The sequence below is a fragment of the Oryctolagus cuniculus genome, chromosome 12, assembly GCF_051225735.1.
Source record: "Oryctolagus cuniculus isolate XC-2025 breed Fujian yellow rabbit chromosome 12, ASM5122573v1, whole genome shotgun sequence".
In the NCBI taxonomy this organism is placed as follows: domain Eukaryota; kingdom Metazoa; phylum Chordata; class Mammalia; order Lagomorpha; family Leporidae; genus Oryctolagus; species Oryctolagus cuniculus.
In genome coordinates, this window is record NC_142878.1 from 64,719,915 (window position 1) to 64,747,344 (window position 27,430).

The 27,430-nt window shown below is 60.1% G+C and overlaps 3 protein-coding genes across 9 annotated transcripts in view; 2 read left to right on the forward strand and 1 right to left on the reverse strand.

The window, feature by feature from the left end:
* RTF1 (RTF1 homolog, Paf1/RNA polymerase II complex component) overlaps nt 1-2,746 on the forward strand; it is a 53,630-nt gene extending 50,884 nt beyond the window's left edge. The window contains exon 18 of the mRNA XM_002717967.6: nt 80-2,746. Within this exon, the coding sequence (XP_002718013.1) occupies nt 80-186 (107 nt within the window). The 3' untranslated portion in view covers nt 187-2,746. The remainder of the gene's footprint in view (nt 1-79) is intronic.
* Nucleotides 2,747-8,619: 5,873 nt separating this feature from the next.
* ITPKA (inositol-trisphosphate 3-kinase A) lies at nt 8,620-19,764 on the forward strand. The gene is made up of 7 exons (XM_051822501.3): nt 8,620-10,071; nt 16,394-16,490; nt 16,566-16,782; nt 16,875-17,079; nt 17,301-17,402; nt 17,618-17,689; nt 17,781-19,764. Exons 1-7 carry the CDS (start codon nt 9,586-9,588, stop codon nt 17,982-17,984), a joined length of 1,383 nt encoding a protein of 460 aa, XP_051678461.1. The 5' UTR covers nt 8,620-9,585; the 3' UTR covers nt 17,985-19,764.
* On the reverse strand, nt 18,448-27,341 carry LTK (leukocyte receptor tyrosine kinase). 7 transcript variants are annotated; one of them, XM_002717779.6, is made up of 20 exons: nt 26,808-27,329; nt 26,183-26,326; nt 25,908-26,079; nt 25,361-25,511; nt 25,077-25,223; nt 24,705-24,861; nt 24,447-24,629; nt 22,746-22,844; nt 22,247-22,399; nt 21,842-21,937; nt 21,128-21,323; nt 20,835-20,925; nt 20,357-20,421; nt 20,067-20,196; nt 19,879-19,976; nt 19,635-19,727; nt 19,432-19,533; nt 19,199-19,333; nt 19,035-19,125; nt 18,448-18,945 (listed from the first exon to the last, which is right to left on the reverse strand). In XM_002717779.6, the coding sequence occupies exons 1-20, from the start codon at nt 26,848-26,850 to the stop codon at nt 18,616-18,618; spliced, it is 2,676 nt and encodes an 891-aa protein (XP_002717825.2). In that variant the 5' UTR covers nt 26,851-27,329; the 3' UTR covers nt 18,448-18,615. The 7 variants fall into 7 exon arrangements, 6 of the variants coding, with proteins under 6 accessions (XP_002717825.2, XP_008267391.2, XP_008267392.2 ...); XM_008269169.5 differs by having other exon boundaries at nt 24,447-24,861; nt 26,808-27,332; XM_008269170.5 differs by lacking the exon at nt 19,199-19,333 and having other exon boundaries at nt 24,447-24,861; nt 26,808-27,334.
* Nucleotides 27,342-27,430: the final 89 nt, after the last annotated feature.

The following is a 27,430-nucleotide window of genomic DNA, read 5'->3' on the forward strand; positions in this document are numbered from 1 at the left end:
GTCTCTAGTGGCAGGGGCGGGCGGGCTGTGCCGCACAGGCTGGGAGCTTCACGTGCCAATCTGCCGTTCCTTCCCACAGAGTCCAAGGCGCTAGCCATCACCTCCAAGGCTCCGCCAGCCAAGGATGGGGCTCCAAGGAGATCTCTGAACTTGGAAGACTACAAAAAACGACGGGGGCTTATTTGAGCGCACCCAGCCTGCTGCCGCCAGCCCTGCATGCCCCAGCACTGTGCCCCGCCTTTCCTCTTTTCCTTTGGTTTGCCCTCTTTGGGCTGGAGCAGCAGTGGAACTGGGAAGAGACTCTAAACTGCCAGTCGTCTGTAATATAAACCGTTCGCTGTATAGACCTCCTTTGTCTGCACCATCTCCGCCACCCCGGACCCCGCCCAGCGTGGAGCTGGGCTCTCTGGAGCTTTTTCCATGGCTTTAGATTTGTGTTTGCCTTTTTCCTTTTTTTTTTTTTAAACCAGCACAGTTCATTGGCCACTCTGCACGCATTCAGTATTACCATGGAGCTGGGAGTTTGCTGGAGCCCGTGGAGGCCATATCAGCAACACGGGGCGCTCTCTTCTGCCGCCTCGGACCCAACCATTGAACATTTGGCACCTGACCCTCGTGGAGGGTGTGGGGATTGGGCACCTGCAGTCCTCCGCCCTCTCGCCTCTCCTTTCTCCTCTTCCCATCTGTATGGAAGAGGGGTTTTCAAAACCAATTTAGTTTCCAAAAAAGTGTACATTTGTGGGGAGGGAGGGGGGTCTAATTTGAGAGAGAGAGAGAGTGTGTGTGTGTGTATGTGTGTGTAAGTGTGTGGATTTTTTTATCATTTTTTTAAAATGCAGTACTCTTTGTATCAGTCTGTCATGGGTCTATAGCTGTTTCAGATTTTTTTCAGCTGTACTTGAGCATCTGAAACCGCAAGAAAGAAACTCATTAAATGTGATTCTTCTTACTAAACAGGCCTGCCTGCTGTAGCTGTGTAACTTCCCTCCCCGCCTCTCCCCCTCATCACCCCCAGCCCCCTGCCCTGCAGGCTGTGTCCCGGCAGGTGGGAGGGCAGTAACAGAGCCTTGCTCATCCCCTGGGTGCAGCCCGCAGCTTCTTGGCTGAACAGACAGTGTGTTTTTTTGTGTTTTTTTTTTTTTTTTTTTTTTTTTTCCCCCACTCACTGTACCTGTCTCTTCCTAGTGATTCTGTTTTGCTGTTTTGGCAAGAATGACATTTTGTTTTTAAGAGAAATTATTCAACACGAATGTGGAGAGCGAACACACAGAGATTTCGGTCGCAGATGTTGTCAGCATGTGCCGTTTGCGTGTGTGTCTACGTACAGCTATGGGGGGTGTACATGTGACTGTGCAGCTAGGGTGAAGCCAGAAGAGGTGTGTATGTCTTTATGAACTGTTTGAAAAGAGATAAGCTGACTGCTCGATAATCATTCTCAGGTGTAAAGCTCCAACTGTAAATAAAAGTGGCATTTAACAAATCTTTCCAGAACAAAGTCCAGCTGACTATATATACCAAGAACTAAGCTGAAGAAAAGCTGAGAGCTGCCAACTTCCACACGAGGCAGGGGCATCTAGAAGCTCAGCTCTGTACTTCTTCACCCTACTTTTGTATAAAGCAGGAAGGGAAGGGGATGAAGGGAAATCACGGAGTTAATTTGTATTTTAACATAAAAATGAACTTAAGTGACTCTTCTGGATTTAGCAGAGCCTTGGTATTGCTTTAACTTAGTTTACATTTTTTTTTTTAATTTTGCAAACAGTAATGGATGGTTTTAAAGAAGTGTTGTGACTGTGTAAAGTTGATAAACATGACTGTAACACAGCTATGTGGTGGCTGTGACACAGTTCGGTTGGGCGAAGGAGTGGTAATGGACTCATTAAAATCATATTTACTTGAAGAGTCCATTGACCGAAACTCTTTACAGACCATTGTGTAAATGTGGAATCACAGACTGTTAAACATTGCCGGGACTCCTCCGGCCCAGTCCTGGAGCTGCCAGGACCTCTCCCATCATGATGAACTTGGACTTTTTTTTTTTTTTCCTTTCTGGTTTTAAAAGACGTAAAATGATAGAATCCATATAATTTGCTGGAATCACTCTGACCCATCATGTAGATCTGTATTTAGTATCATTTGGATTTGGAGAAGTGTCAATTACATTATGGCTGTGTAATAAAATTTTTATTCAAACTGCATCACACTGTAGCCACTTTGCCACTACCTCCCCACACGCAGCTGCTGAGAGCTGTGTCCTGAGATGCCGAAGCACACAGCAGGGAGAGAAGCCACCCAAAGACGACGGGAAGTTAACTTAGCGCCTGCATAGCCCACTTGAGGATTGGGGTCAAGACTAAGGACTTGTCTCCAGTCTCAGCCAGGGCAGGGCCTGTGCCCCAGGATCTTGGCCAGGCACAAGAGAGACACTGGCTTTGTCCCACTGGCTCACACTTCCTGGTGCTTCCCAGTATTTCTTGTGTGCCCTCCTCCCCGCGTGGTTTCAGTGCTGAAGGGTACCACACCCAAGCTTGCTTATACATTTTTCAGTTCCAAGAATCAAAGAGGCCGGCGTCTGTGTGCCTAGCTCATGGTGTATACAGGTCTGTTTGTCTTGCTTCTGACAGGCACAGAATGTTGCAACTTCCCTTCAAAAAGAATGCTTTTTTTTGTTTGTTTCTGTGAGGTCCTGACTTGTCACTCAAACTGTACAGATACTTGTAAATAAACTGCCATTTTAATACGGGGATCAGATCGAGTGCAAGCATTGTGTGCTGGGTGGCAGCTCTCAGAGCCATGTTTCCAGTGCCCAGGAGAGCCTCTGCTTCCTTTCCTTCCCCCTCTCAGCCCTGTGCATCCAATCCTGAGAGCCGCTGGTTCCCCAGAAGCCTGTTGTTGGCTTCCTGTCGTGGCAAGAGACTTTAACAGAACTGCCTAAGCTCTCTAAGCATTCCCCACCCCTAATGCCTGAGGCTGTGTCTCCCTATCTCTGCTAGGAAGCAGGATCCTGCATTGGCTGCCCTGTTAGAGGTGGGAGGGCCAATGACAATCACAGTGTTGGAGAGGTGCGCCCCAGGGATTAGCACACAGGTGTACCCAGTCAGATTTTCTCCAGCTTAATGCCACTCCCACTGCTTGACTGTGGGGAGCAGTGGCATTCACAGGAGTTCCGAGCTCCCAGGATCTGGGTGCTGCCGGGCAGCCACACTGCCTTCCGTGGGAAGGAGAGCGGACCAACAGTGCTGGTGGAGGGAAGAGGGGTGCTGGGTGGTCAACTTGACCTCCCCAGAGTTTTCCAGGAGAGGAGATCCTTCCCTGGGTAATCATGGGTGGCTGTACTCCAGGAAGCCAGGACCGCAGCTCAGACGTCTGCTTCATTTCCCAGACCAAAGGTGGCCACTGAGCTCCCCTGGGCTCTGTGCTTTGGGGGGCTGGAAGGAAGGGCATCCTGCTTTCTCTGCAGTTTCCCAAACTACCCCCAGTACCTCTGTATGGAACCAGTTTCTCTGCATCCATCCAGTAGGAGCTCAGCCACTGGGGCACAAGCACATCAAGGATTTTCAGTCCATACTGCAGTCTGGAGGTAGACCAGTAGCCCCAAGGGTACCAGCTCCCAGCAGGGTTCTCAGCCTAGCTGACACCAACATCTAGGACTAAGAGATTTAACTCTGAGCCAGATTCCCATTCTTAAACAAAGGATAATCTGTCACTACCCTGCCAGCACTGTGGCGTAGCAGGTTAAATTGCCACCTGTGGCACTGGCATCCCATGTGGGCACCAGTTCAAGTTTTAGCTGCTCCACTTACCATCCAGCTTTTTGCTATGGCCTGGGAAAGCAGTAGAAGATGGGCTAGATGCTTGGGCCCCTCCCTGAACCCACATAGGGGACCCAGAGGAGGCTCCTGGCTTCAGATCAGCCCAGCTCTGACCATTGCAGCCATTTGGGAAGTGAACCAGTGGATGAAACACCTCTCTCTGCCTCTGTAACTCTTTCAAATAAATAAATCTTAAAAAAAAAAAAAAAAAAAGAAGAAGAAAAAAGAAAACTGTTCTGTCTTCAGTAGGAGCTCAGTAAATGCTGTTGTGAGTAGAGGAAGCCACTGCATCTGGAGGAGAGACTGTTGGGTCCCCATGGTCCAGGGTGAACCCCAGGGGTCCTGATGGTGGGGCACAAGCTGGGTAACGGGCTTGGCCAGGACTGAAGAGCTTGGCCCAGAACCTCTAGGCGGCCTGCACGGCAGGAGGTCAAGAAACCAGCAGCTGGCCTGAGGGAGCTTTTGGAGAAGGTGGCTGCAGCCCAGCTTGTGTCCAGCCCTCAGCATGTCCCTACCTTGACCGCGGGGCTGAAGGCAAGGCCCGCCTCCCCCCACCACCACCAACAGTTAAGACCCCTCAGAGCAGCACCAGGCCAGAGGCCAGAGGCCTGCAGAGTTCCCGGGGCTCTGGTGACCACATCTTTCTCACAGTATCAGAGCCGCTCCTGCTCTCACCGAGCCGCCAATGGCCCTGCTTTGCCTCGCCTGCAGACGCCCAGCACACACACTCATTCTCCAAGCCCCGAATGCCCTGATTTATCTTCATCGACTCCAGAAGCTTTCCCTGACCGCCCCCTCCCAGGCCAGCTTGGGTGCACCCCCACCAACTCCCCCTAGCGCGTCCCTTCCCACGCCATACAGTTATTTATGCGTCCCCACGCCTCGCCTGGAATCACTGTGTCCGTGGCATTTCCCTTCGTACCCCAGCACTCGGCGCCGCCTGGCGCTTGGGTAACGCCCACGAAACGCGGTGGAGGGAGGGAGAGAAGGAATTGAGCAGACGGCCCGCCAGGGCCCCAACTTCTGGTGCATTCCCACCCGCGGGTCCTCACCCAGCTCTGGTACCTGGACCCGCGCGCCACAGCGCCCCCGGGAATGAGACGCCACCTGCAGCAGTGGCCCAGCTCCGCCCTTTGGTATCGACCTCAGCCAGCCAGCCAGCGGCTGCGGTAGACAGAGACGGCCGGCTCACCCCCACGCCCCCCGGCCGCGGCCTCAGCTCGCTGGCTCTTTTCCGCCGAGCGGCCTCGGGTGCTTGCACGTGCGCTCTTGCCTGTCTCCAGGCGGGAACCCTCGCAGGGCGCACCGCACAGCGATTCCCGGAGCCGGGAGCCCGGCCTTCCTGGTGTGGCAGGCGCGCAGCGATGCGTGAACCCAGGGACTCCTGGTGCCAGCGCGCCACCGCATGCTCTGTGGACGCGGTCACCAGGGCACAGAGATCCAAGTGGAATTAGAGGCTGCGTCCCCACCCCAGCGCCGCGACGGTGGAATGCAGAAGTCCCCTGGTGACACCCCAGCCCCTCCCTGTCCCTTCTGCCTCCACTCCACTGCTGGGAGACATTCCACGTTCTGCTCTCTCGAGAGGCTCCTGGGCCCTTGGGGCAACCCTGTCTCTGGAGTGTGTCAGGAGACAGTCTGGTCTCCTAGACACACTCAGGAGGGCAACGCATTCCGTTCCTTTGACAAGAGTGACTCAGACTGTGGAGAGTCAGCCAACACTGCTAGATCCTAGCCTTCCTAAAGGAATCTCTTAGCCATCCCAGAATATTCCCACAGGTCCAGCTGTCCTCCATGGGGTCCAAGATGGCAGGGAGGAGGGGAAACCCAGAGGAGGAAAGGGCTCTGGTGTGAGGGCTGAGGCTGCCACCCTCTCCTCTCACAGGGCCTCCCACATCCTCAGGTCCCACCGGCCCTGGCTCAGGCCATTGCCCTGTCTCGCTGGCCCCAGGCAGGCAAGAGCACTGGGGAAGGTTTGGGAGCAGGAAGCAGCTTGGAGACCAGGATCCCAGGGCCTCACTGGCAGTCCCTTAGAAAGAGTGGAGGCAGCCGGCGCCGTGGCTCACTAGGCTAATCCTCTGCCTTGCGGTGCCGGCACACCAGGTTCTAGTCCTGATCGGGGCGCCGGATTCTGTCCTGGTTGCCCCTCTTCCAGGCCAGCTCTCTGCTATGGCCCAGGAGTGCAGAGGAGGATGGCCCAAGTCCTTGGGCCCTGCACCCGCATGGGAGACCAGGAAAAGCACCTGGCTCCTGGCTTCAGATCAGCGTGGTGTGCCAGCCACGGCAACCATTGGAGGGTGAACCAACGGCAAAAGGAAGACCTTTCTCTCTGTCTCTCTCTCTCTCTCACTGTCCACTCTGCCTGTCAAAAAAAAAAAAAAGAGTGGAGACAGCCTCAACCCCCGGGGACTGTTTTCTGTCTGGTTCCTTTCTGGAACCCCAAAGGGAGCGGCCATCACTCCCAGGAAGGGGAAGTGGGGGCAGCAGGAGCCACTCAGTCCCGAAGCCTCTGCACCTGGCGCGATGCCTCGTCACCTGCATGACCGCAGAATATGGGTCGGAAACTTCTAGAAGGGCCCCAAGTCCCATGGAGCATGTCCGGGAGTTGTTACCAGAATGACACCTGGGATTCCCTGGTCCAAAGGAACACGACCGCCCGAGCAGCCACACCCCCACAGGCTCTGCTCCCTTTGGAGAGCCCTCCACGGCCCCTCCAGACAACAGGAGCCCACTCAGGAGCGCAGGCCACAGGCCTCCGCTTGCCTTAGCACTGTGCCAGGCAGGGGTTGGTGAGCAGTGAGCTTGCTCCTGCCCCTGGGGTCCCCGGTGCTGCCCTGGGACTAGGGGATACGACCAGGTCCCTGGCAACCCCTGGCCTCACACATGTGCTTTCCAGCTCTGTGCCCCAGGCTGTTGCCCTCTAGAGGAATGCAGCCCTCAGGCATATGGAGGAGGACCCGGCACCCCGAGGAGCCAGTCTCTAAGGGACAGGGGGTCACCAGGTGCAATGCCACAAGAAGGAGGGTTCTGTCCTCAGATGTGAGGGCAGATGCTCATGGTCCATCTCAGACTGGCCGCCTGAGGCCACCTTCATCTTTGCCCAGGCTGCCCCACGCTCGTGTGCCCTCAGCACTCAAGATGCCAGCTCCCCCTCCTCCACACTAGTCTGACTTCCTGTACATCCCATGTTCTCAACTATCAAAGAGAGGAAACAGGGGGCATTGTGGTGCAGTGGGTTCAGCTGCCACTTGGGACACACATCCCATACCAGAGTGCCTGGCATTGAGTCCCCCTCTGCTCCAGATCCACCTTCCTCCTCCGCCCATGCCCGGAAATGGCAGATGATGCCTTAAATACTGAGGTCCCTGCCACCCACATGGGAGCTCTGGATGAGTGCTAGGCTCCTGGGCTCAGCCTGGCCCAGCTCTGGTCATTGTGGGCACTTGAGGAATGAACCAGCAGATGGAAAATCTCCCCTCTCTCTGTCTCTCTGCCCTTCAAATAAATAAAGGGGGAAATCGAGGCACAAAACTCATTTTCCTGTCTTAACTAGGAGAACATTGTCTCCCCTGCACCCTACCCCACAGCCATATGGGGATCTTAGGCCTCGCCCCAATATGTACCCCTGTTCTCTGCGTGCAGTAGGTGGAGGCAGACTGTGCCTTCTTTGGATTGAACAGCAAGATGTTAGTGAGAGAAATTAGGCACAGGACAGGAACAGAAGTCAGGGGATCTAGCCAGGACCCACTGGCTTCTCCACCATCTAGCAGTGTGGCCTCCCACTGTGTCTGTAGCTGCCCTGGGCCCTATCCTCTTTGTTAGTTTCTTCTGTAGCGATGAGAGAAGCATCTGAGACCCCTTCCCACTCTAAAAATTGGTGAGGGTAGCTCTCCGCTCCCCTCTTCCCAGATGTGCCCTTCCGCTTCCTGAGGGACATCTGGGCAGGTACGGCAGATAGCGATTGTGTGGGTGCTGGGGCGGTGGACCGAAGACCTGCCTAGGTGCCTGATACAAGAAAATGGCAATTGCCCATGTATTTTCTCTGGGCAGCAGGAACAGAGAGCCGGCGCCCAGCCTGCTTGCGCCTCCAACATCGTCCACACGCTGCCTGGTGCATTGGCCCAGCGCATGCTCACTCTCTTGTTCCCTCCCTACTTTCCCAGTGGGTCCCAATCTGGCAAGTCCCATCCGCTGAGGGCAGCACCTGCCCCCCCACCCCGCTTGCCACCAGCCAGTGTAGCTCAAAAGGAGGGAAGGGGGTGTACCTTCCAGCCACAAAGCACCCCCAGACTCATCCAGACCTCTGGGCCCCAGAGTGGGGGTGGGGTGGGGGAGCTGTGACTTCCCAGTGCTCCACAGAGCAGGCAACTCTTCAGACTCCTGTGTCTCCTTCTTCCCTCCCCCCTCCATCCCTGCATTTCTCCTCCCTCTCCCTCCCCACTCTTCCAACTTTTGCTCCTGCATGGGTTCCCCAGGGCCTCTTTCTTTGCTGAAGGGTCGCAGTTCTCCCACTGAGCCCACCTCTCCCCCTCCTGGGGCACCCATGGGTGCTTGGCAGCCCTCATCACAGTGCAGAGGCCATCCTCCACGGGGTGCTGGCTGGGTTCCAACAATGCCCAGGCAGTGGTGCCAGCTGAGGGAGCTGATCTCCTTCTGGCGTGTGTGTGTGTGTGTGGGGGGGGGGTAGTCAGGAAACGATTCCTGCCCAGGCACCCTTGCAATGCTGCTGATCAGCCCTCAACACCCCCCCCACCCCCACCCCCACACTAACTGACCCAAGGGCCCGTCCAGCTCGGCTCACTCTGATGAAACGCGGGAGACAGCTCAGCCTCTGCGCTCTCTCCCCAGATCCACAGCCGCACCTCGGGGGGTCAGCTGAAGGACTGCCTGAGACACAGAGTGTGGTGGACTGGAGACTGGCGTGCTCTCCACTAACGCACCAAGACTCCCTTTGGACGTTTTCGTATTTTTCTCTTTATTTTGTTCCCACAGCAGCCCTGTGAGGGGGTGAAATGACTTGCTCAAAGCCCACAGCTGGCTCCAAGTCCCAGTTCCAGCGGGAGAGGGCACGAGGCTGCAGAAACCAGCCCCGCCGGCCGGCAGCGGGGGCTGCAGCGGCTCACACGAGGAGAGGCGCAGGCCCCGCCCCCTGACCTTGTTCTCTGCCCGCTGGGAAGTGGGCAGCTTCGGGAGGGCACAGCCTCAGCTCCTCCCCGGGACAGTCCCCACTTGGGCGCACGCCCTGGGGTGGGGCTTCTTTGGGAAGCCACTGACCGTGAACTCTGTGCTAATGGGCCCCGACCTGAGAAAAGCCCCGAGTGCTGGGAGCCTTTGTCTGGGATGGACGGAACGCGGAAAGGAGCCCAGGGACCTGGGGCGGAGGGGCAAGGGCCTTGAGGACTGCCTGGAGGAATCTCTCCCAGTCCCCTAGCCAGGCACGGCAGCAAGGCCCACGGGCGCAGCGGCACCTCCGCCAACTTCGAATGTAAGCCGGGAGAGGCCGCCAGGGCCAAACCTGGGTTTTGCGCCTTCCGAGCCAAGTCTCCCCAGCCACCAGGGCAACAACCGAGAGCCTTCCTTGTCCGGCAAGGGCCCTAGGAGGCCCGCGCTTTCTCTGAAAGCGAAAGGAGTGGGCGGGGGGCGCGGCCGAGGCGGGGCCCGGGCCGGCGGCGCGCAGGCTCCGCCCCGGGGCAGTCCCAAGCCCCGGGCGCTGAGCGTCTAGAGTCCCCGCCGCGCCGCGGGCTGGTGGGCTCGGCTGCTGCGCCGGTGCCGAGAAATGACCCTGCCCGGGGGCCCGACGGGCATGGCGCGGCCGGGGGGCGCGGGGTCCTGCAGCCCCGGGCTGGAGAGGGCCCCGCGCCGGAGCGTCGGAGAGCTGCGCCTGCTCTTCGAAGCGCGCTGTGCCGCGGTCGCCGCCGCCGCCGCCGCAGGGGATCCCCGGGCCCGCGCGGCCAAGCGGCGTGGGGGACAGGTGCCGAACGGGCTCCCGCGGGCTCCCCCTGCCCCGGTGATCCCGCAGCTGACAGTGACAGCTGAGGAGCCGGATGTACCCCAGGCCAGCCCTGGGCCCCCGGAGCCGGAGGGTGACTGCCTCCCGGCTGGGGGCTCACACCTGCAGCAGCCACGCCGCCTGTCCACTTCGTCGCTCTCCTCCACCGGCTCCTCATCGCTACTCGAGGACTCGGAGGACGATCTGTTGAGCGACAGTGAAAGCCGGAGCCGCGGTAACGTGCAGCTGGAAGCGAGCGAGGACGTGGGTCAGGTACGGGGCGCGGAGGCGGGCCGGCGCGGGGACAGAGCCCGGGCTAGCCGAGGGCCGTTGGCACTGCGGAGGTCGGGCGAGCCGACCCCCTGCTTTGGCAGTTTTCACTCCAGCTCTGCAGGATCGCGGCGGGGCCCCGGGGCGTCCGGGGGAGCGCGAGGAGCCAGCCACCCGCTACGGAGTGAGGGGCGTTCCTGCCGGTCAGGAGGGAGGGCTGCAGGGATCGGAGGCTCCTTCCCCTCGCCCCGGGAGCCCTCGGGGAGAGGGAGGCGAGCGACCGTGTCCCGCCCGCCCGCCCCCTCTCCGGTGCCGCGGCCCCACCCCCGCCGTTGCCACGGTTTCCCTCTCCTGAGTGGGAGTGGAGCGGCGCTCCAGGCTCGGCTCGAGAGCTGCTGCCGTCTGCTCCCGGCGCCCGCACGCGGCCTGGACGCAGGGGCGGGCGGGGCGCGGGGCTGGGAGCTCCGGCAAGGAGCCGAATGGAGCCCGCCCAACGCGCACCTGGGTCTCCCCGGCTTCCAGCTCCTAAGCTTGGCCTGGGGGGAGGTAAACTGAGGCCAAAAAGGGGGCGGGGCTACCCTGTTCCTCTCTGCCTGGATATTCTGGGGCCAGGGTTCGATGAAGAAGTCATTCTCTGCCTTCTCCCCTTGTGGGGCGTGCCGCCTTGCCACCGGGTTTTAACCACGGCCAGATACTTTAAATAACTGCCCGCGGTCAGCGCGAAGGAGTTAGACCCAAGTTACACAAGTGTCGCCGCAGCCGAGCGAGAGGTGAGGGGCGCCTTCGGCCTCTGGGGTCTCCGCGCCTGTCCACGGCTTGGAGGAGGCGGAGGAGGCCCCGTAACGCCTGGCGGGAGCTCCGAGGCTTAGCGGTGCCCCCATCCCCACCTCCACCCCAGAGACTTACAATACCCGGAGGGCGGTGCGGGGTTGTAGATGACACGAGAGAAAAAAACGCAAAGCCCCGTGGAGCGGGGACATCCCCCGCCGCCAGGTGCGCGGTGCGGGGGCTCAGTCACGAGCCTGCCGCGTCCCTTTCTCCTCCGCCGACCCTCAAGGGTACCCCCGGCTCGTGGTCGTTCCTGAGGTAACCTTGGCCCCTGTGCCCGGGCGGCCGCGGCCGAGGGGTTCTAAGACCTGAGACGGGGGGGGGGGGGGGCGGCAGTGGGAAGACCCCTCCCACCCCATCTAGGTTGGAAAAACCTGAACAGAAGTGGGCGCTCCGTCGCTCAAAGCTGCCACACCTGAGAGCCGGCGCGGCCGAAAGGGCGCGACCAGTTGGGGCGCCCAGGACGCGGGCACGCCCCGCTTGCCTCTTCCGCTCTCAGGGGCCCGGCGAGGCGCCGAGGGGGAGGGACTGAGCGAGCAGGAGGTCCTGCAGCCCGAGGCGGAGTGCGCGCAGACAACCCCGGCTGGGGTCAAGACTATGCGGAGGAGCCGCGGCCGTGTCCTTGCGCGTCTCGGGACTGGCGGTCTCCTGGCGCGGCCGTGAGAGGGTGCAGATGGCCGCGAAGGGCCCTTCCAGCTCCAAGGCTGCGTCTTCCAGGCCTTCCCAACCCCCAGGCCGCCGGGGCCTCCCCGAAGGCAAACAGCCACGGAGGCGGCAGATAAGCCGGGGGTGTTGACAGAGGTTGCCTGCGCCCGCGTGGAACGGCCTGGAGCGGACTTTGCCTCACAGCCGGTCCCAGAGCGGCACAGCGCGCTCGCCCTGGCAGCCTTTTAGGGCTTCCCCAGGCAGGAAGCAGAGCGGGTCCGGTGCGAAGGATGCACCTGCCGGGAGGGTACTGCGTCCGCTGGCCGGGGCTCCTGGCTTGCCGGCCCTTTCCACTCGGACCTGGGCGGACTGAAGCCTGGGAAGGCTCTACTTGCCTCCGCCCAGCGCATGCATTCCTCCCCTTTGCCTCCTAGGAGCTCCGCACAGCCTGCACAGAGCAGACAGTTGTCATTGGGCAGCTTCCCGCCGTCCAGGGGCCTTCCTCGGGTAGAAGAAAAGTCACAGGCAGGGAAACACAGGGAGGCTGGAGGCCACCCCCAAGGGCGGCCGTCTGTAAGCTGTTCCTAGACCGCCCCCACGTCCTTAAACAATCCTGGCTGGCCGCTGGAGCCAGAGAGAGGGTGCTTGGTTCCTGGTCACCTGGTGTTCTTCTCTCCAGGCTAGGTAAGGAGACCTGGATGCCATCCCCTCCTGGACTCAGAACTCCCACACATCACTTTCCACTAATTATAGAGCAGAATTTAGGTTAACAGACTTCCTTTTTAAAAAGCAAATGCCCATGGGAAGGTGAAGTCGTGGGTCACTTATACCTTTGTGCAAATCATTTTATAAATTTAAACTGCACTCACCACCACCATAGGGAGTGCTAGTTTGATAGGGCAACTGGGACATGGGGAGGGTGTTGGGATGGCAGAGAGTTCCAGCTGGGGACTGATGAGTGGGGAAGGGAGCAGGGTGAGAATCAAGTCTGTTCTGGCTGGAGAGACACTGGGTGTCTGCTGCGACACAAGGAGCAGGTGTCCTCAAGGCCCTGCCCAGGAAGAGATGCTCCCTGCTTAGCCCTAGGATGAGGAATGAGATGCTCTGGTGACCTCTGGCTGTGCTCTGATTTCTCAGGGAGGGCACTTCCATGGAACGGGGGTGGGGTGGTGGGGTGGGGGTAGGAGGAAGAGCCTGGGCCAGAGAGTGGGGGTCTCGCCCTCTTGGCAACTGGCTTTCTTTTTTTTTTTAATTTTTCAGTTTTTAAAAAATGTTTATTTATTTGAAAGGCAGAGTTACAGAGAGGCAGAGGCAGAGAGACAGAGAGGTCTTCCATCCACTGGTTCAACCCCCTTAAGTGGCTGCAACAGCTAGAGCTGGGCCGATCCAAAGCCAGAGGGTGCAGGGGCCCAAGGACTTGGGCCATCTTCTGCTTTCCCAGGCCATAGTAGAGAGCTCGATTGGAAGTGGAGCAGCTGGGACTCAAACCAGACACCCATATGGGATGCCCGCTACGCCACAGCACCAGCCCCACAACTGGCTTTCAATTGTAGTGTCATGAATCTGCAACGCAGCATCAACCTGCTTTCCAATGTCCATACTTACAAGTCTCATTTGCTCAGAAAGATCTTCCCTACTGTTGTTCATGTGCCCAAATCCCCACCCACCCGTCCACCCAGGAATGGATCTCCAGGAGCCTTTTGGACACACTGGTTTTTAACTGCCTTATTCCTGGGGGAGATATTTCCCTAAAATGGAAGGGTGGAGTCCCATGGCATTTGCATCCACTGTGTCCATACTTGACCACATCCCTTACTGAGAGGGGAGCTAAATCCTGTCCTAGCAACCTCAAGTGGTGGTGGAAGGGCTTAGATGAGAGACTGGGCATGGAAGTACTTTGTAACCTGCAAGGCTGGAGCCAGGCTTAGTCAGTCATGCTTCTCTTAGCCCATGTGAAACTCACAAAGCTGGGGTGGGAAGAATAGGTGCTGGCCCCCCTTTACCTCAGCTTGAGAACAAGTTGCTGCTGTTGTCATACATCAGTCAAGTAGAAGTGCGAGGCTTCAAACCCTTCACAAGGCCCCACCCACCCCCCTGCCCTGTTCCCTGAGGGATCCCAGAGGGAAAGACAGTCCCCTCACCCTATCTAACCCAAAGGTAGTTCTCCCTTCAACTGGTGTGGCTACATATATCCATGTATCCTCCCACTAAGTCCATTCTGATCCCACTCTTCCCCAAATTCTGTGAGCAGCCTACAGCTGCCTGAAACTCTATGAGACTTAGCCCTTTGAATGAAGGCCAAGCTGTCCAGGCGGCGGAGATGGGTTCCCCTGCAGTGCCTGGTGTTTCCCCAGACAGCAAAACACTCCTTAGGGCTGCAAATCCTGCAAAGCCAATGGCAGGGCCCTTTCTCAGGGCCTGTGTCATCTGAGTCCCACGGGGAGGCAGGGTGGTAGCATGAACTGTGGAAGCTCCTGGAACAATTGGGATCTGGGGAAAAAGCCGAGCTGGTGGGGGGCTCTGTCTAGGGCATCAGGGAGAGATGCTAACTCCCCCGAGCCTTGATTTCCTTCTGTAGAGTGGGGATAATAATACCACCTGGAGCGCTTGCTGGGCATGTGCCTCATTAGCATGATTCCCAAACCGAGTGTGGGAGACGGGGTCTGAGACGAGTTGCTGAATATACATGGAGCATACATCATCTTCCTGGAATTTTACTTGAGGATTTGGAGGTGGGGAGTTTTATAATAAAACTTGGATTTATTATGCAGCAAAATGCAAACCTTGTATGTATTTAAAGCTTTTAAAAAGGAGTTTTGAAAGCGATGTCATGCTTCTAGTGGGCCGCTTCTGGCGACACCCCCAGATCCCCGGGGATTGGACATGTGATCACGCCCTAGTGTGCCGTGCAGGGACTTCAGCAGGAAAGCAGGAGCAGGGCGTCTGATGGGAGAGTGCCTGGCATGCAGTAGGCAGGCAGTACGTGCTGGCTCGTGTGACGGCAGCAGCTATGTCCTCCCAGAGCAAACAGGCCCACACAGATGGCAGTATCTGCTAGGGCTCACTGAGTGAGAAAGTGACAAGAGCCAGGACTAGAGCTCACTGCTGATTCCCCACCCATGTGCTGCCACCAGTCCCACCTGCTCCCCACGGGTCAGGACTCTGTGGTCATTAGCACTTCCCCTACTTAGTCCACCCCTCAGTTCTCCTACTTAGAACTCCCTCAGGGGGCCGGTGCTGTGGCATAGCAGGTAAAGCCCACACCTGCAGTGCCTGCATCCCATGTGGGCACTGGTTCAAGTCCCAGCTGCTCCACTTCCAATTCAGCTCTCTGCTATGGCCTGGGAAAGCAGTAGAAGATGGCCCAAGTCCTTGGGCCCCTGCACCCACGTGGGAGACCCAGAAGAAGCTCCTGGCTCCTGGCTTTGGATCAGCGCAGTTCTGGCCATTGCGGTCAATTGGGGAGTGAACTAGCAGATGGAAGACCTCTCTCTCTCTCTGTCTCTCCGTCTCTGTCTCTCTCTGCTTCTCCTTTTCTCCTTGTGTAACTGACTTTCAAATAAATAAATAAATATTTTTTAAGAAACAAAAAAAGAACTCCCTCAGAGGGTCAGAGTGGCTGGTTCCTGGGTTCCAGTCCTGCACAGACACACTGCACAAAGACGCACACACACCCCAGGCGGAAGCAGCAGACACACTTCAGATGAGCAAACCTGTGCATGTTAAAGAGTCGACTGCAGAGATTTGGGGGTTGGGGGAAGTGGAAGGTTCAGAGGGTGAGCTCTTTCAGGACTGGTGACAGAAGCAAGAGTCCTGAGACAAGGAGTACACCAAACACAAACAAAAACCCAAACCCCTACATTTCCCTCTGGGTTCTGTCCAACATGACAAGCCCTGGGGTTCAGACCGGAAGCTAGGATGCCCTGGGCTTGGCCAGCCAGTGAGGGGTGGCAAGGGCATCTCTCCAGCTGCTGCAGGGCTGGCCTCCCGCCCGTGTCCCTAAGAGGGGCTGAGGCCCTAAGTGGTGGGGCATGAAGCCATCTGCCTGGCTTCTGCCTCCTGCCAAGAGAGGTGGACCTCCCACACCCCTCACCACAGCCCACTGAGGTGGTTTTTCCCCACTGAATGGATGAGGAAATCAACACACACAAGCTAGTTTCTCAGCCCTCAGAATCTTCTGAGGTATTAGCAGCATGCAAAGTTTTAGCCCCACCCTAGACCTACTCATAATTCCCCTGAGAGTCTGCAGTTTTAAACAAGGGTGACCCCAGGCAACTCCAACGTTCAGAAAAGGTTGAAAACCTCTACAAAGCAGTTTAGTAATGTGCCCATGCCTTTAGAGAAAAAAAAAAGTTTAGTATTTATTTGAAAGGCGGAGAGTAAAAGACAGATCTTCATCCGCTGGTCTACTCCTCAGATGCCCACAACAACCAGGCCTGGGCCAGGCCCAAGCCAGGAGCCAGGAGCAGGTCTCTCACGTGGGTGGCAGGGGCCCAGGCACTTGGGCCATTATTGGCCGCCTCCCTCCCGGGATGCCTTAGCAGGGAGCTGGAACCGGCGCTCCAGTACAGGGTGCCGGCGTGGGAAACAGTGGCTTAGCCCTCGCTGCCACAGCGCCGCCTCTGCTCATGGAAAGCTCAGGTATAAGCTTAAACCTTCTGACGCCCAGGCCAGGGCACGTCGGCGGCGCCCGTCTCCCTCCCAGTGTAGACGGGCGACTGAACAAACGCAGGCCCCCTGCGGCCCCAGCCGCTTCCGGTGGGCCAGGGGCGGGGCGGGACCCGGTTCGCAGGGGCGAGGGCGCGTGCGTCGCCGCCACGCCGACCCGCGGTCTGCGCCGTGTCGCTTTCAGAAAAGCCACTGGCAGAAGATCCGAACCATGGTGAACCTGCCCGTCATGAGCCCGTTCAAGAAGCGCTACGCCTGGGTGCAGCTGGCGGGACACACGGGTGAGCCTGGCGGCGCGAGGGCGGGGCGTCCGGGACGGGAAGGGGCCGAGCAGCGCTAACTGCGCGGCCCCTCAGGGAGCTTCAAGGCGGCCGGCACCAGCGGTCTGATCCTGAAGCGCAGCTCCGAGCCCGAGCGCTCCTGCCTGGCGCGGCTGATGGCCGACGCGCTGCGCGGCTGCGTGCCCGCCTTCCACGGCGTGGTGGAGCGCGACGGTGAAAGCTACCTGCAGCTGCAGGACCTGCTGGACGGCTTCGACGGGCCCTGCGTGCTGGACTGCAAGATGGGCGTCAGGTAGGCGAGCCCTGGAGCGCCGGGCGCCGCCGAGTGGGGGCACGGCCTGGGACGAACCCTCCACGGGGTCCCTGTGCGCGCCCCCCACACAGGACGTACCTGGAGGAGGAGCTGACCAAGGCCCGCGAGCGGCCCAAGCTGCGCAAGGACATGTACAAGAAGATGCTGGCCGTGGACCCTGCGGCGCCCACCGAGGAGGAGCACGCGCAGCGCGCCGTCACCAAGCCGCGCTACATGCAGTGGCGGGAGGGCATCAGCTCCAGCACCACGCTGGGCTTCCGTATCGAGGGCATCAAGGTGGGCCCGGCCCTTCCTCGGCCCCCACCCCAGCACCCCGCCTCCGCGCCCTACCCTTCCCGTTCGCGCACAGCCCACCACCTCTACCAAGGGGGCGCCCCCCGGGCGGCCGTGTCGCCGACCCCAGCAGCCACGGCCCCAGGAAGTACCGCTGCCCTTGCGGGGTCCTTCTCCCCAGGGGACCTGGGCTCCCCTGACACTTCCTGTCCCGCCTCCTGCAGAAAGCGGATGGCTCCTGCAGCACCGACTTCAAGACTACTCGAAGCCGGGAGCAGGTGATTCGCGTCTTCGAGGAGTTTGTGCAAGGAGATGCGGAAGTGCTGGTGAGCAGGGGGTCCCAGAGCCCAGAGGTGTTGGGGAGCCTTGCCCCTGGTCCTGTGGCCTAGAGCCCTGGCCCGAGTTGTGGCGTGTCCTTGTGTCCTCCATTCCTTCCTTTCCTTTCGGGGGTGCGAGGGAGTGTGTCTTCCTACCAATGTATTTGCTAAGGCAAAAACACACTTCATGCCAGCAGGAGCTCATTCTCTCTTCCCCTCTGCAGAGGAGGTATCTGAACCGCCTGCAGCAGATCCGGGACACCCTGGAGGTCTCCGAGTTCTTTAGGAGGCATGAGGTAAGCGGTGGGCGGACCCCAAGCCCGGGATCACAGAATAGGGGGCTTTCGGAGGAGGGGCGTAGCCTGATGGACTGTACGGTACTCGCAGGTGATTGGCAGCTCGCTCCTCTTTGTCCACGACCACTGCCATCGCGCCGGTGTGTGGCTCATCGACTTTGGCAAGACCACACCCCTCCCTGACGGCCAGATCCTGGACCACAGGCTGCCCTGGGAGGAGGGCAACCGTGAGGACGGCTACTTGCTGGGGCTGGACAATCTCATTAGCATCCTGGCCAGCCTGGCCGAGAGATGAGGCTGGGTCCTTGTCCCCGCATGGGCCAGCCGCTGAGACAGACATGGACCTGCGGCTGTGTCCTCACCATGCATGCTGGCCAGAGACTGGACCCCTGCGGTGCAGGGCAGTTCACAGGGTCCTGCAGGACCAGGTGTCAACCAGTAAGGGGCGCATTGCCAGCGGGAGGGGGGTGCCCCAAAAGCCCCTGCGTTCCCACAGAATGACACTAATTTCCCTGAGGAGAGGGGGTAGAGGGCTTCCTCAGCCCAGGCCTCCAGAGGAGGTGCTGCGCCTGTCCAGAGCGGCCAGATCATGACTTTGACTTCCCAGCCCTAGACCTCCTGGTGGAACCTCTCACACTACAATGGACTCCCCCTCCCAATAAAAGGCAAAGCCCCAGCTCCTGGACTCCGGTCTCATCCACCTCCCTTCCTGGTGGACGTGCCCCTAAGCCCAGGTGTCCCTCATCCACTCAGATCACTGGGGGATTCGAGAAGGGCTTTTTATTAGAAGCATCTGCAGGGGTGATGAGGCATGGGGGCCCCGGCCAGGAGTGGCTAAGCTCTCCCCCAGCGGTCCTGCGGCAGGCCCCGGCATGCAGCACAGGCTGCAGGGGACAGAAGCTACTGGGGAACCGGCCGCCTGGTGCCTAGAAGGCCGGGAAGGAGTGTGAGGAGGAGCCGTTGCTGTGGTCAGTGCCCGAGTCACCACCCTCACAGCCCCGTGGGGCCCAGGAGCCGTAGGTAGGGTTCCAGAGGTTCTGCGGGTGGAGGCCCCTGGATTTGAGGGGCTTGAGGCCAGAAGACAACCAGGGGCCAAGAGCGTTCCCTCCCCAGCTCTTCATGTTCTCTGGACTCAGTTCCTGGGGTTGGAGGGCTCTGAGGCCCTCCAAAGCCCGGTTTCCCAGCCCGGACGCCCCTTCCTCCTCCAGGGGGGGCCCCAGCTCCACCGGCAGGGCTGCATTCAGCACATCAGGGTCCTGTGATGAGGGGAAGTGTAGGGGTCAGAGAGCTGCTTTCCAGCTTCTGTCCTAACCCCCAGGAGCAGGCTGGCGCGGGGTAGGGGCACCTGAGTGCAGTACTGGAGCCGCTCCAGGATGCTGGCGAAGCAGGGGCGCAGCTCAGGCTGGTGCTGCCAACACTGGGTCATGATGCGGTACCTGAAGAGAGGCTGGAGTTGGTGCCCACTCATGGTGGGGAGGACGTCCCACCCGGGCAGTGCTCTCGACTCACACAGGCCCCGGACAGCCCCTGGGAGGGTCCATCCGGCCCCCCGCCACAACGAAGTCCAGCACCTCCTGGTTGGTGCGCCCAGGGTAGGGCATGTACCCCAGGGAGAAGATCTCCCAGAGCAGCACCCCAAAAGACCTGCGTCACAAGTGAGGGGGCAGAAATGAGTGAAGCGCAGCAGACGGAGTCCCACCCCCCATAGGAGGCAGCCCAGGGCGGGGGCGGTGTGTGATCACCAGGAGTCTGTCTTGGGTGTGAAGATGCCCTCCAAGAAGGCCTCTGGGGGCATCCACTTGACGGGCAGCAAGGCCCGGCCCCCCTTGCGGTAATAGCTGGCCCTACAGAAGGGAGGAGGGTGGCGATGAGCTCTTCAGATACCACCAAGGTGACTGTAAACCCCCTGGGAGCAGCAGCCTTCCCCTCTTCCCAAGGCCCACACCGGTAGATGTCTCTTGCCATCCCGAAGTCCCCAATCTTGGCCACTCGGCTGGGCCCAGTGCAGCTCAGCAGGCAGTTACGGGCAGCAATGTCCCTGCAAAGCCGAGCCAAAAAAAAAAAAAAAAGGAAAAGTCGCTGCCCACAGTCAGGAGCTGTGGAGCTGTGGCCCTTCCTGATGTATTTCGTTTAAAATCTGTAGGGAAGGGAGTTGAGCTGGGGTTTCCCAGGCCAGGATTGCTCCCAACCTGTGGATGAAATGATTTTCCTCCAAGTAGTGGCAGCCCTGGGCTATGTCCTGAGCCAGCTGCAGCAGGTCTTGCATGACCAGAGGTGACGGCTGACCCTGGGAGGGGCAGAGGCTGCATCAGTCCTGTCTTAGGACACGGGGACAGGGTCTTCAGAGGGGCCTGGGGAGCCTGGAGAAGGGTCTCACCAGGTGTGGCCGGCTGTGCCTCAGAAAACTCTTCATGTCCCCACCAGACATCAGCTCCAGCAGAATGAGGCGAGGGGCAGCCCGCAGGCTGAGCCCCACACACCGCACGATGTTCCGATGGCTGAACTTGCTGCATGGGGCGTGTGCACACCGCAGCACCAGCAGGGAGACAAACCGCACTGTAGACGCCACAAAGCTGCAAAGGCCCTCAGTACCCCCAGCCTCTCAGCCCCAGCGTGGCGGGAGAGGCTCCGCCATCCCCCATGCTTTCCGCCCGCCCCCTGGTGCACCTGATGATGAGCGCCTCCATGAGGAAATCCAGCTCATCCTGGCGCGAGCACAGCTCGGGCAGCGTCTGTGGAGGAGGACACAGTTCCTGGGCTCCCTGCACTCTCCAGGAAGGCGGCTCAACACTGGCTCCAGCAACTGTGCTGTGCTTCCTTCCCGCCACGGTGCCCTGCTCGCCCACCCCCCACCAGAAGTATCACCCAGCTTTTTAGAACAGACAAATAAAATAAATCTTGGAGGCAGAGGGACACAAAGAACTCCCATCCTTCTCACCCCCACCCGCCGCCCTGCCTCCAAATGCCAGCAATAGCTTCAGGTTGGAGCCAAAGCAGGGTCCCAGTTACTTGAGCCATCACCTTCTGCACATCAGCAGGAAGCTGGGATCCAGAGCCGGAGGTGTGTGTAGAAGCCAGGCACTGATAATGGGGTGCAAGCATCCTGACATAGGCTCTGCATCTGCCTCCTTACCCTCCCCCTTACCTTGATAGCCACCTGCAGGGGGCTGGAGTCCCCAGGAAGACCAATGACCAGTCCCTCATATACCTCCCCAAAGGCGCCATGGCCCAGAGCCCTGCAGGAAGACAGGATGGCCTGGAGAAGGGTCCTAGAGGGTCTGGGCACCCTTTGTCCCTTGATCTCCCTTGCTCCCTCCTCTGCCCAGCTGAAGGGGGTTGGGGCCAGATGCTCTCTGGGGGTCTATAAGTCAGCGCAGCAGGCAGCAGAGTGGGGTGATTCAGAGTGCAGAGGTTCCCATGAGGAGGTGGTGGTCTCACCTGAGCAGGGTGACGTTGGCTGGGGAAATCTCAGTGAGCCCTGGGGGCAGAGGCCAGGACTGTGCCGGGCCCTGCCCCACTTGACAATAATAGGGATTGGGGGCTGTCCTGATGGCAGACGTTCGGAGCTTGCTCAGCTCGAGCTCAGGGCCTGGCAGCCTCGTCCCCCAAAGGCCCTGCCACTTCTTCTGGTTCACTGGGGACAGGAAGAACAATGACACACCCTCTACCTGCTCGTCAGGCCCACCCTGCCTCCCCCTGCCCAGGACACCTGCCACCCCCTGCCCATGAAGGTGAATGTGCTCCCCAGGCTCCACCGCCACTTCTACTCCTAGAAGCCCGGAGGAGTCCACCACAGCTCCTCTGAGGGGCACGAGAGGGTCTTTTCTAAATGGACTTTATGTGTTTGAAAGGCAAAGTGATAAAGAGAGATCTTCTTGCTCCCCAAATGCCCACAATAAGCTGGGGCTGGGCCAGGCTGAACCAGGAGCCTGGCATTCGGCCTGGGTCTCCCAGGTGGGCCACCTGCTTCCTCCCAGGATGCTTAGTAGCTGGGACCCACCAGGCACTCCCACAGGGGATGCAGAGGTCCCGAGTGGTGTCTTAACCTGCTGCACCACAGTGCCTGCCCCAGTAGGAAGTCCCCCAGCCCACGGAAGCCCATGGCAGTTCAGGGGACGCCTGGAATCAGCTCTGCTGCTAGAAGCTCCATACCCAGAATGAGGATCCCACACACCATAAGGAGGCTCAGTGTCAAGGTCGCCATCACAGCCACCATCAGAACCAGAGGGCCGGGGGGCGCTGGCAGGTCTGGGGAGGAAGAGAGATACCTCAGACTCAGCTCAAGCTTCCACTTTCCCTGACACTTCCCTCAGTTAGCTTCTCCCTCCTGCAGGCCCCTAGAACACTTTGTGCCTCCCACAGCGGCTGGCACTCTGAGATGCACATCCGGGCCTCCCCCTCTGGACTGCAGGCTCCTTGAAGGAAGAGCATGTCTTGCTCCATCCCCAGCCCTCCGCCCTGCCCCCAGCCCAGGGCTTGGCTCACTGCAGGCCCCCAGGCCACGCTTCCTGGTGCCCTACTGCTCAGGAGGCCAGCCTTGGGAAAGGTGGGACATACCCATGCAGGTGATGTTGTCCACAGAGAGCTCCATGCCCTCTGGGCATAAGCACTGGGGCGACTGGAGCGCTGCCTGCCACTGGCAGTCTTTCAGAGGGCAATGGCTGCAGTTGAGGTGCCTTCGGATCTCCACTTCGCCGTGACTCTCCATGACTGTGGGTGGAAGAGCGTGGTGGGGTGAGGACACACATGTTTCCGGCCACATGGGGAATTGGTCTGGCCTGGGATTTTAGAGCAAGGAGCAGCGGCGAGCATACAAGGCTGGTAGAAGGGCCTGGGGGACTTCTGTCAGGCCTGCACACTTTCTCTTCCGCCAACCTTGAGCTGCCAGGTATTTGAGGAGACTTTATATAGCAGCAGCACACTTGCCAAGCTCCCCAGAACGCCTCCTACCGGCAGCACCACTGGCAAATGTTAGAACTGCGTGGGTCACAGTGCGAAGTCAGTATCTCAGGGGAGTGGGCTCAGGGATGGAGAGATGGGGAATCGGGGCCAATACCTGCCAGAGGCTGCAGGTAGAGCTCACTGCTGGGGTGTATGAAGGACACCCCATCTTCCCCATCAGCCCAGAGTGTGTCAGTCTCAGAAGCATCACCCCCTGCGGGTTGAGAGTGATGGAGGGTTTCACTATACAAGGAGAAGTGGGGGAGGGGGAGATGGGTGTGTGTGTGTGTGCACGCGTGTGCATGTGCACAGCTGTCTCACAGCTGGGAAGCTAGAGTCCCCCAGAGGCAGCCCCATGTGGCCCTTTCTGCACTAGCATTGCAATCTAGATGCTCCCTGTCTGCAGTAGGAGCTGCAGGACTAGAGGGGTGGGGAGGCAGGGATCAGCTGACCAGGTAGGCCTGGCTCAGGCTGGCTGTGACATCTGCTTGTCCGAGCCCGTGAGTCCCAAGTCCTCAGCTATAACATAGGAGAGGCCCTACCTACACATGCCATTTCTGTGAGAAGGTACAACTTTTATGGACAGCACACCCAGGCAGAGGCACTGGCTCTCGCATACAAGGAAAGTGACTTTCAAATTCTTTAGTCTTATTTCCTTAACACCAGTGGTTCCCAAACCCTGGATGTTTTGGAATATGTTCTAAGGATCCACCATTCAGTCAGATGGAGGCCATAAGTTCCAAGAGAGCTGCTATGGTGTGACATGGAGACTCCAGGTAACAAGGTATTCTTGAAAACTGTCGCAAGAGTAGATTTTTTATTTTTTTGCCAGGTAGAGTTAGACAGAGAGAGAGAGAGAGAGAGAGAGAGAGAGAGAGTTACAGACAGTGAGAGAGAGACAGAGAGGAAGGTCTTCCTTCCACTGGTTCACTCCCCTAATGGCTGCTAGGGCTGCTGCTGCTTGGATCCGAAGCCAGGAGCTGGGTACTTCCTCCCGGTCTCTCATGCGGGTGCAGGCGCCCAAGCACTTGGGCCATCCTCCTCTGCCCTCCCGGAAAACAGCAGAGAGCTGGACTGGAAGAGGAGCAACTGGGACTAGAACCCGGTGCCCCAACTGGGACTAGAACCCGGGGTGCCGGCGCCGCAGGAGGAGGATTAGCCAAGTGAGCCATGGCACCAGCCCGCAAGAGTAGATTTTAAGTGTTCTCACCACAAAATATAATTATGAGAGGTGGGGCCTACGCTGAGTGGTTTGACTTAGCCACGGAACAGCATGTACATAATAAGTATATGCAATTTTTGTCATTTCAAAATGAAGGCATTGATTCTTTTCAAAAAGAAATGCAAATTCTCGGTCCCTCTCCAACTCAGAAACTCCAGGGAGGAATCCCTGTGATCTTTGCTGTTCGCAGCACCCTGGCTGATTCCGATGCCCTCCAGAGTCTGGAAACCGCCTGGCCTGGGCTCTGCTTCCATAAACACTTTCCCCGTCATCCACCTCCTCACAGGAATGGAATGTGGAGGCTGGGCCTCTCCCATTTTACAGCTGAGCACTGACCTAAACCATCCCTGCCTGTCTGCCTCCCTGCTCGGCTCGCTAACGGCCAGCTTTGGCTGCGGAACGAGCAGGGAATTTGTTGAGATGCAAAAGGTCATGAATTTAAACGAAAACCCAGGGAGTCCTGTTTGCTAGTGGCATCTGCCATCTGAAAAGCTCCTACTCAGTTCGCTTCCGGGAGGAACAGACCTGTTCTGAGGGTCGAACCACGCTTCCCTCCTTGGGGCTGCCCAGCGGCCTCCCCAGCGGTGCACCTACCCTGGTAGCCGCCGCCGCCTCCTCCCGCGGTGCAGGCCCCTCCGCCGCCCCCGAAGCCGCCGGCCGCGGCCCAGCCAAGGGCAGCCCAGGCTTCGGCGCAGCCCTGGCCGCCCTCGGCCCCCTCCCGCAGCGAGCGGCCCGCCTGCGGCGAGGGGGCCCGCGAAGTCCAGCCGCCGCCTCCACCTGCGGAGGAACAGCAGGGTGGCCGGCAGCGGGGATGCGGTGCACGCCCGCCTGCCCGCGGCCGCGCGCCCTCACCTGCCGCCCCGCCTCTCCCGCCGCTCCCGGGCGCTGCTGAGCGGTTCTCCAGTTTCTCGGGGGCGGCCTGAGTCCGGCCTCCGTCCCGCCGCCTCAGGTAGGCCCGACCACCGCCTCCGGCAGCCACTAGCAGCGGCTCCAGCTCGCCCTCGCGCATCTGTGGGGCCAGCCGCGCATTCAGGCGCGCGCCCCGCAGCCGTCCAGGGAGGACCAGGACCCGGGGCTCCGACGAGGACGGAGGGCTCGCCGCTGGGGCCAGGGAGCGGGCGGCCTCCGGGAGCAGACAGAGCGCGGCTGTGCGCGACTGGGGCAGAGGATCAGGACTCAACCTTGGGCAGTCGGGGCGAGGGCGGCCAGGCCGGGGGCACCTACCTGGAAGACGAAAGTGGCGCCCCCGCCGCCCCCGCCGCCCCCGGCCCAGCGCCTCGACCCAGGCACCGTTTCGGGCCCATCCGTCGCTTCGTGCTCTTCAGCCGCCCAGGACTCTCCGAGGCAGACGCGCCGGCTCTCCGGGCTCCCCTGCGGGCCCCAGGGATCGGGGCAGGCTGAGCTGGCGTCCGCACCCCTCGGGAAGGACCCCCAACCCCAATTCCCACACCGGCCCCCGCCCCGGGCATTCGAGCCGCCCAGGAGTAAGCAGAGCCGGGGACGCTTACGCCGGGGCAGGCGTCCTCTCCCTGCTGCCCCACGAGGATGTAAAGTGGGTCCCCGCGACCCAGCGAGAAGACGGCGGAGACGAAGACGCCGTGTGCCCGCGACAGGTGGTTCTTGGCGCCTTTGCCGCCCGCGGCTCCGTAAGCCGAGATCCTGTGGGACACGACTCTGAGTGCTCCGGCCTGGGTCCTCACGCCCGCTGTCTAGCCTAAAGGTGGGAGCCCGGGGCACCTCCAGGATTTATCTGGGGGCCATTGAGAGGATGTAGTCAACTCTGAAGGGCTGGGAAGACTAAGTTTGTACACCAACGATTTCGATTTCACGTTTATTTCAGGAGTTAATGGAGACGGGGCAGACTCAAGCCATCGGCGGCTGGTTAGGGACCCGGTACCGGCTGATCGGGTTCCTTAGGAAGGAGAGGCGGTGGGGTCACACAGGTTGGGCCGACATCGCTTTGGAGGACCTCAGAACGCAAGGTCGCCCGAGCTTGACCTTCTTGCCCAATCTGGGGCCTGAGGGTCACCACCCACCCACCGCACCCGCACTTACAGGTATTGCCCAGGGCCGGGCGGTTGCCACAGCTGCACACCTCGCAGCGGCCCCGCGGCGCCCACCGTCACCGCCACGCTGCTGCCCGCGTACGCCCCGTCACACTGCGTTTGTGTGGGGCCGCGTCGGCCGCTGGCCCCGCAGGTGGAGAACAGCCAAGGCCCCTCGGTGCCTGGGAGAAGCGGGAAGGGAGGAGGAGGTCACGGAGCCCCTGGCCCGGCCTGGGAGAGTCTGGGTATGGCGCGCAGAAGAGCAGAGAGGAGCCCCGAGTTCACCTAGGGGATTTAGGGGAAAGGGTGGCTCCAAGCTGCCAGGTCGGGTGGTGACTTTTGGGTCCTGGGCGCTGGGAATGGACAGCGGCCGTGGTGAGGATGGCAGAGAAGGCGCTTGGGACCCCGAGCTGGAGCAGAGAATGGCGCCTGGAAGGTGACAAGGAAACAGCAGTGTTGGGATAGGGAGTAGGATTGTAATGGGGGAGGCGGTAAGAGGGATAACCCCCAACAGCCCGCCCGGGTTGCCCGTGGCCACACCCCTAGTCCCGCCCTGCCGATGCCCAATGTCCAGCATGGACGCCGGCGCAGCCCCGCTCCATCCGCCAGGCCCGCGGAGCCCGATACCTCTGCCCGTCGCCAGTGATGACCCGTGGGTCTGCAGGCGCTGCCTGCTTTTTCTGGGCTTGGACTGCGGCCCGCCCCAGGGAGATGCTGAAACCGCCGGGTTTATCCCTCCTTCCCAAGATGCGTGATCCCGCACCCCAGGAGCACAGACCGGAGAGCTTGGGCCGCCAGGATTCCAGGCCTCTGGAGGAGCCACCGGGACCCGGTGTGTGGCGACCGCGATCCCCAGGAGCAGGAAGGCGCCCCGGCCTGAGCGGCCCCCGGACTGCCAGACGGCACTTACCCGCGGCGCCGAGCCACAGCAGCAGCCGGCCCGACCGGCCCATCACCTGTTCCTCGCCGGGGCGGGGGCTGCTGGCTTGGTCCTTCAGCCGCGGCCCCAGTGTCCGGCCGCAGAGATGCCCGGGTACCTAAAGCCGCCTGGCCACGCCCACCTCAGACCCCGGGACGCCGAGGAAGGAAAGGGCGGGGCCTGTGGGCAGCCAGGTCCGCACTCTTCCGGGAGGAGCGTCGCGGGGCTCCGCCCAGGGGCTCCTGCGGGCCGGGGAGGAGGCGCACCGCCCTCTGGGGCAGGCGCGTGGGGAAGCCGCAAGCCTCACCCCAGGCACCTGCGGGGGCTTCGGGATTTCTCAGGACACCGGCAGCGCGGCGTGCGCCTCGATGGTGGAGGTGGTTGAGCTGGACAAGCGCTCTAAAGCGCGCCTAAGAAGGCACCGGCGCTGTGTTTACCCGTGTCTGTCGGCGCCCTGTAAACCACCGGGTACCCCCCAGCTGGGAGGGCTTTCTGTGTTGTCTTCAATCATTTGCCCAAAACACCACCAAAGGCCGATGCCCGTGCTTAATATAACACACTTGAAAAAAAGCCACTATGGTAGTGATTTAGTGTACATCCGCACTGCTGGGTGT

Bases quoted from the DNA above. Each gene is read 5' to 3' on its own strand.
- ITPKA (XM_051822501.3), top strand. From the start codon at position 9,586: ATGACCCTGCCCGGGGGCCCGACGGGCATGGCGCGGCCGGGGGGCGCG. The intron at 17,403-17,617 runs GTGAGCAGGGGG...TCCCCTCTGCAG, and splicing joins AAGGAGATGCGGAAGTGCTG to AGGAGGTATCTGAACCGCCT. The intron at 17,690-17,780 runs GTAAGCGGTGGG...CGGTACTCGCAG, and splicing joins AGTTCTTTAGGAGGCATGAG to GTGATTGGCAGCTCGCTCCT.
- LTK (XM_008269169.5), bottom strand. From the start codon at position 26,850: ATGGGCCGGTCGGGCCGGCTGCTGCTGTGGCTCGGCGCCGCGG. The intron at 21,324-21,841 runs GTATGGAGCTTC...TCCTGTCCCCAG, and splicing joins GTGTGGGATCCTCATTCTGG to TGAACCAGAAGAAGTGGCAG. The intron at 18,946-19,034 runs GTGCCCCTACCC...CCCTCATCACAG, and splicing joins GGCTCCAGTACTGCACTCAG to GACCCTGATGTGCTGAATGC.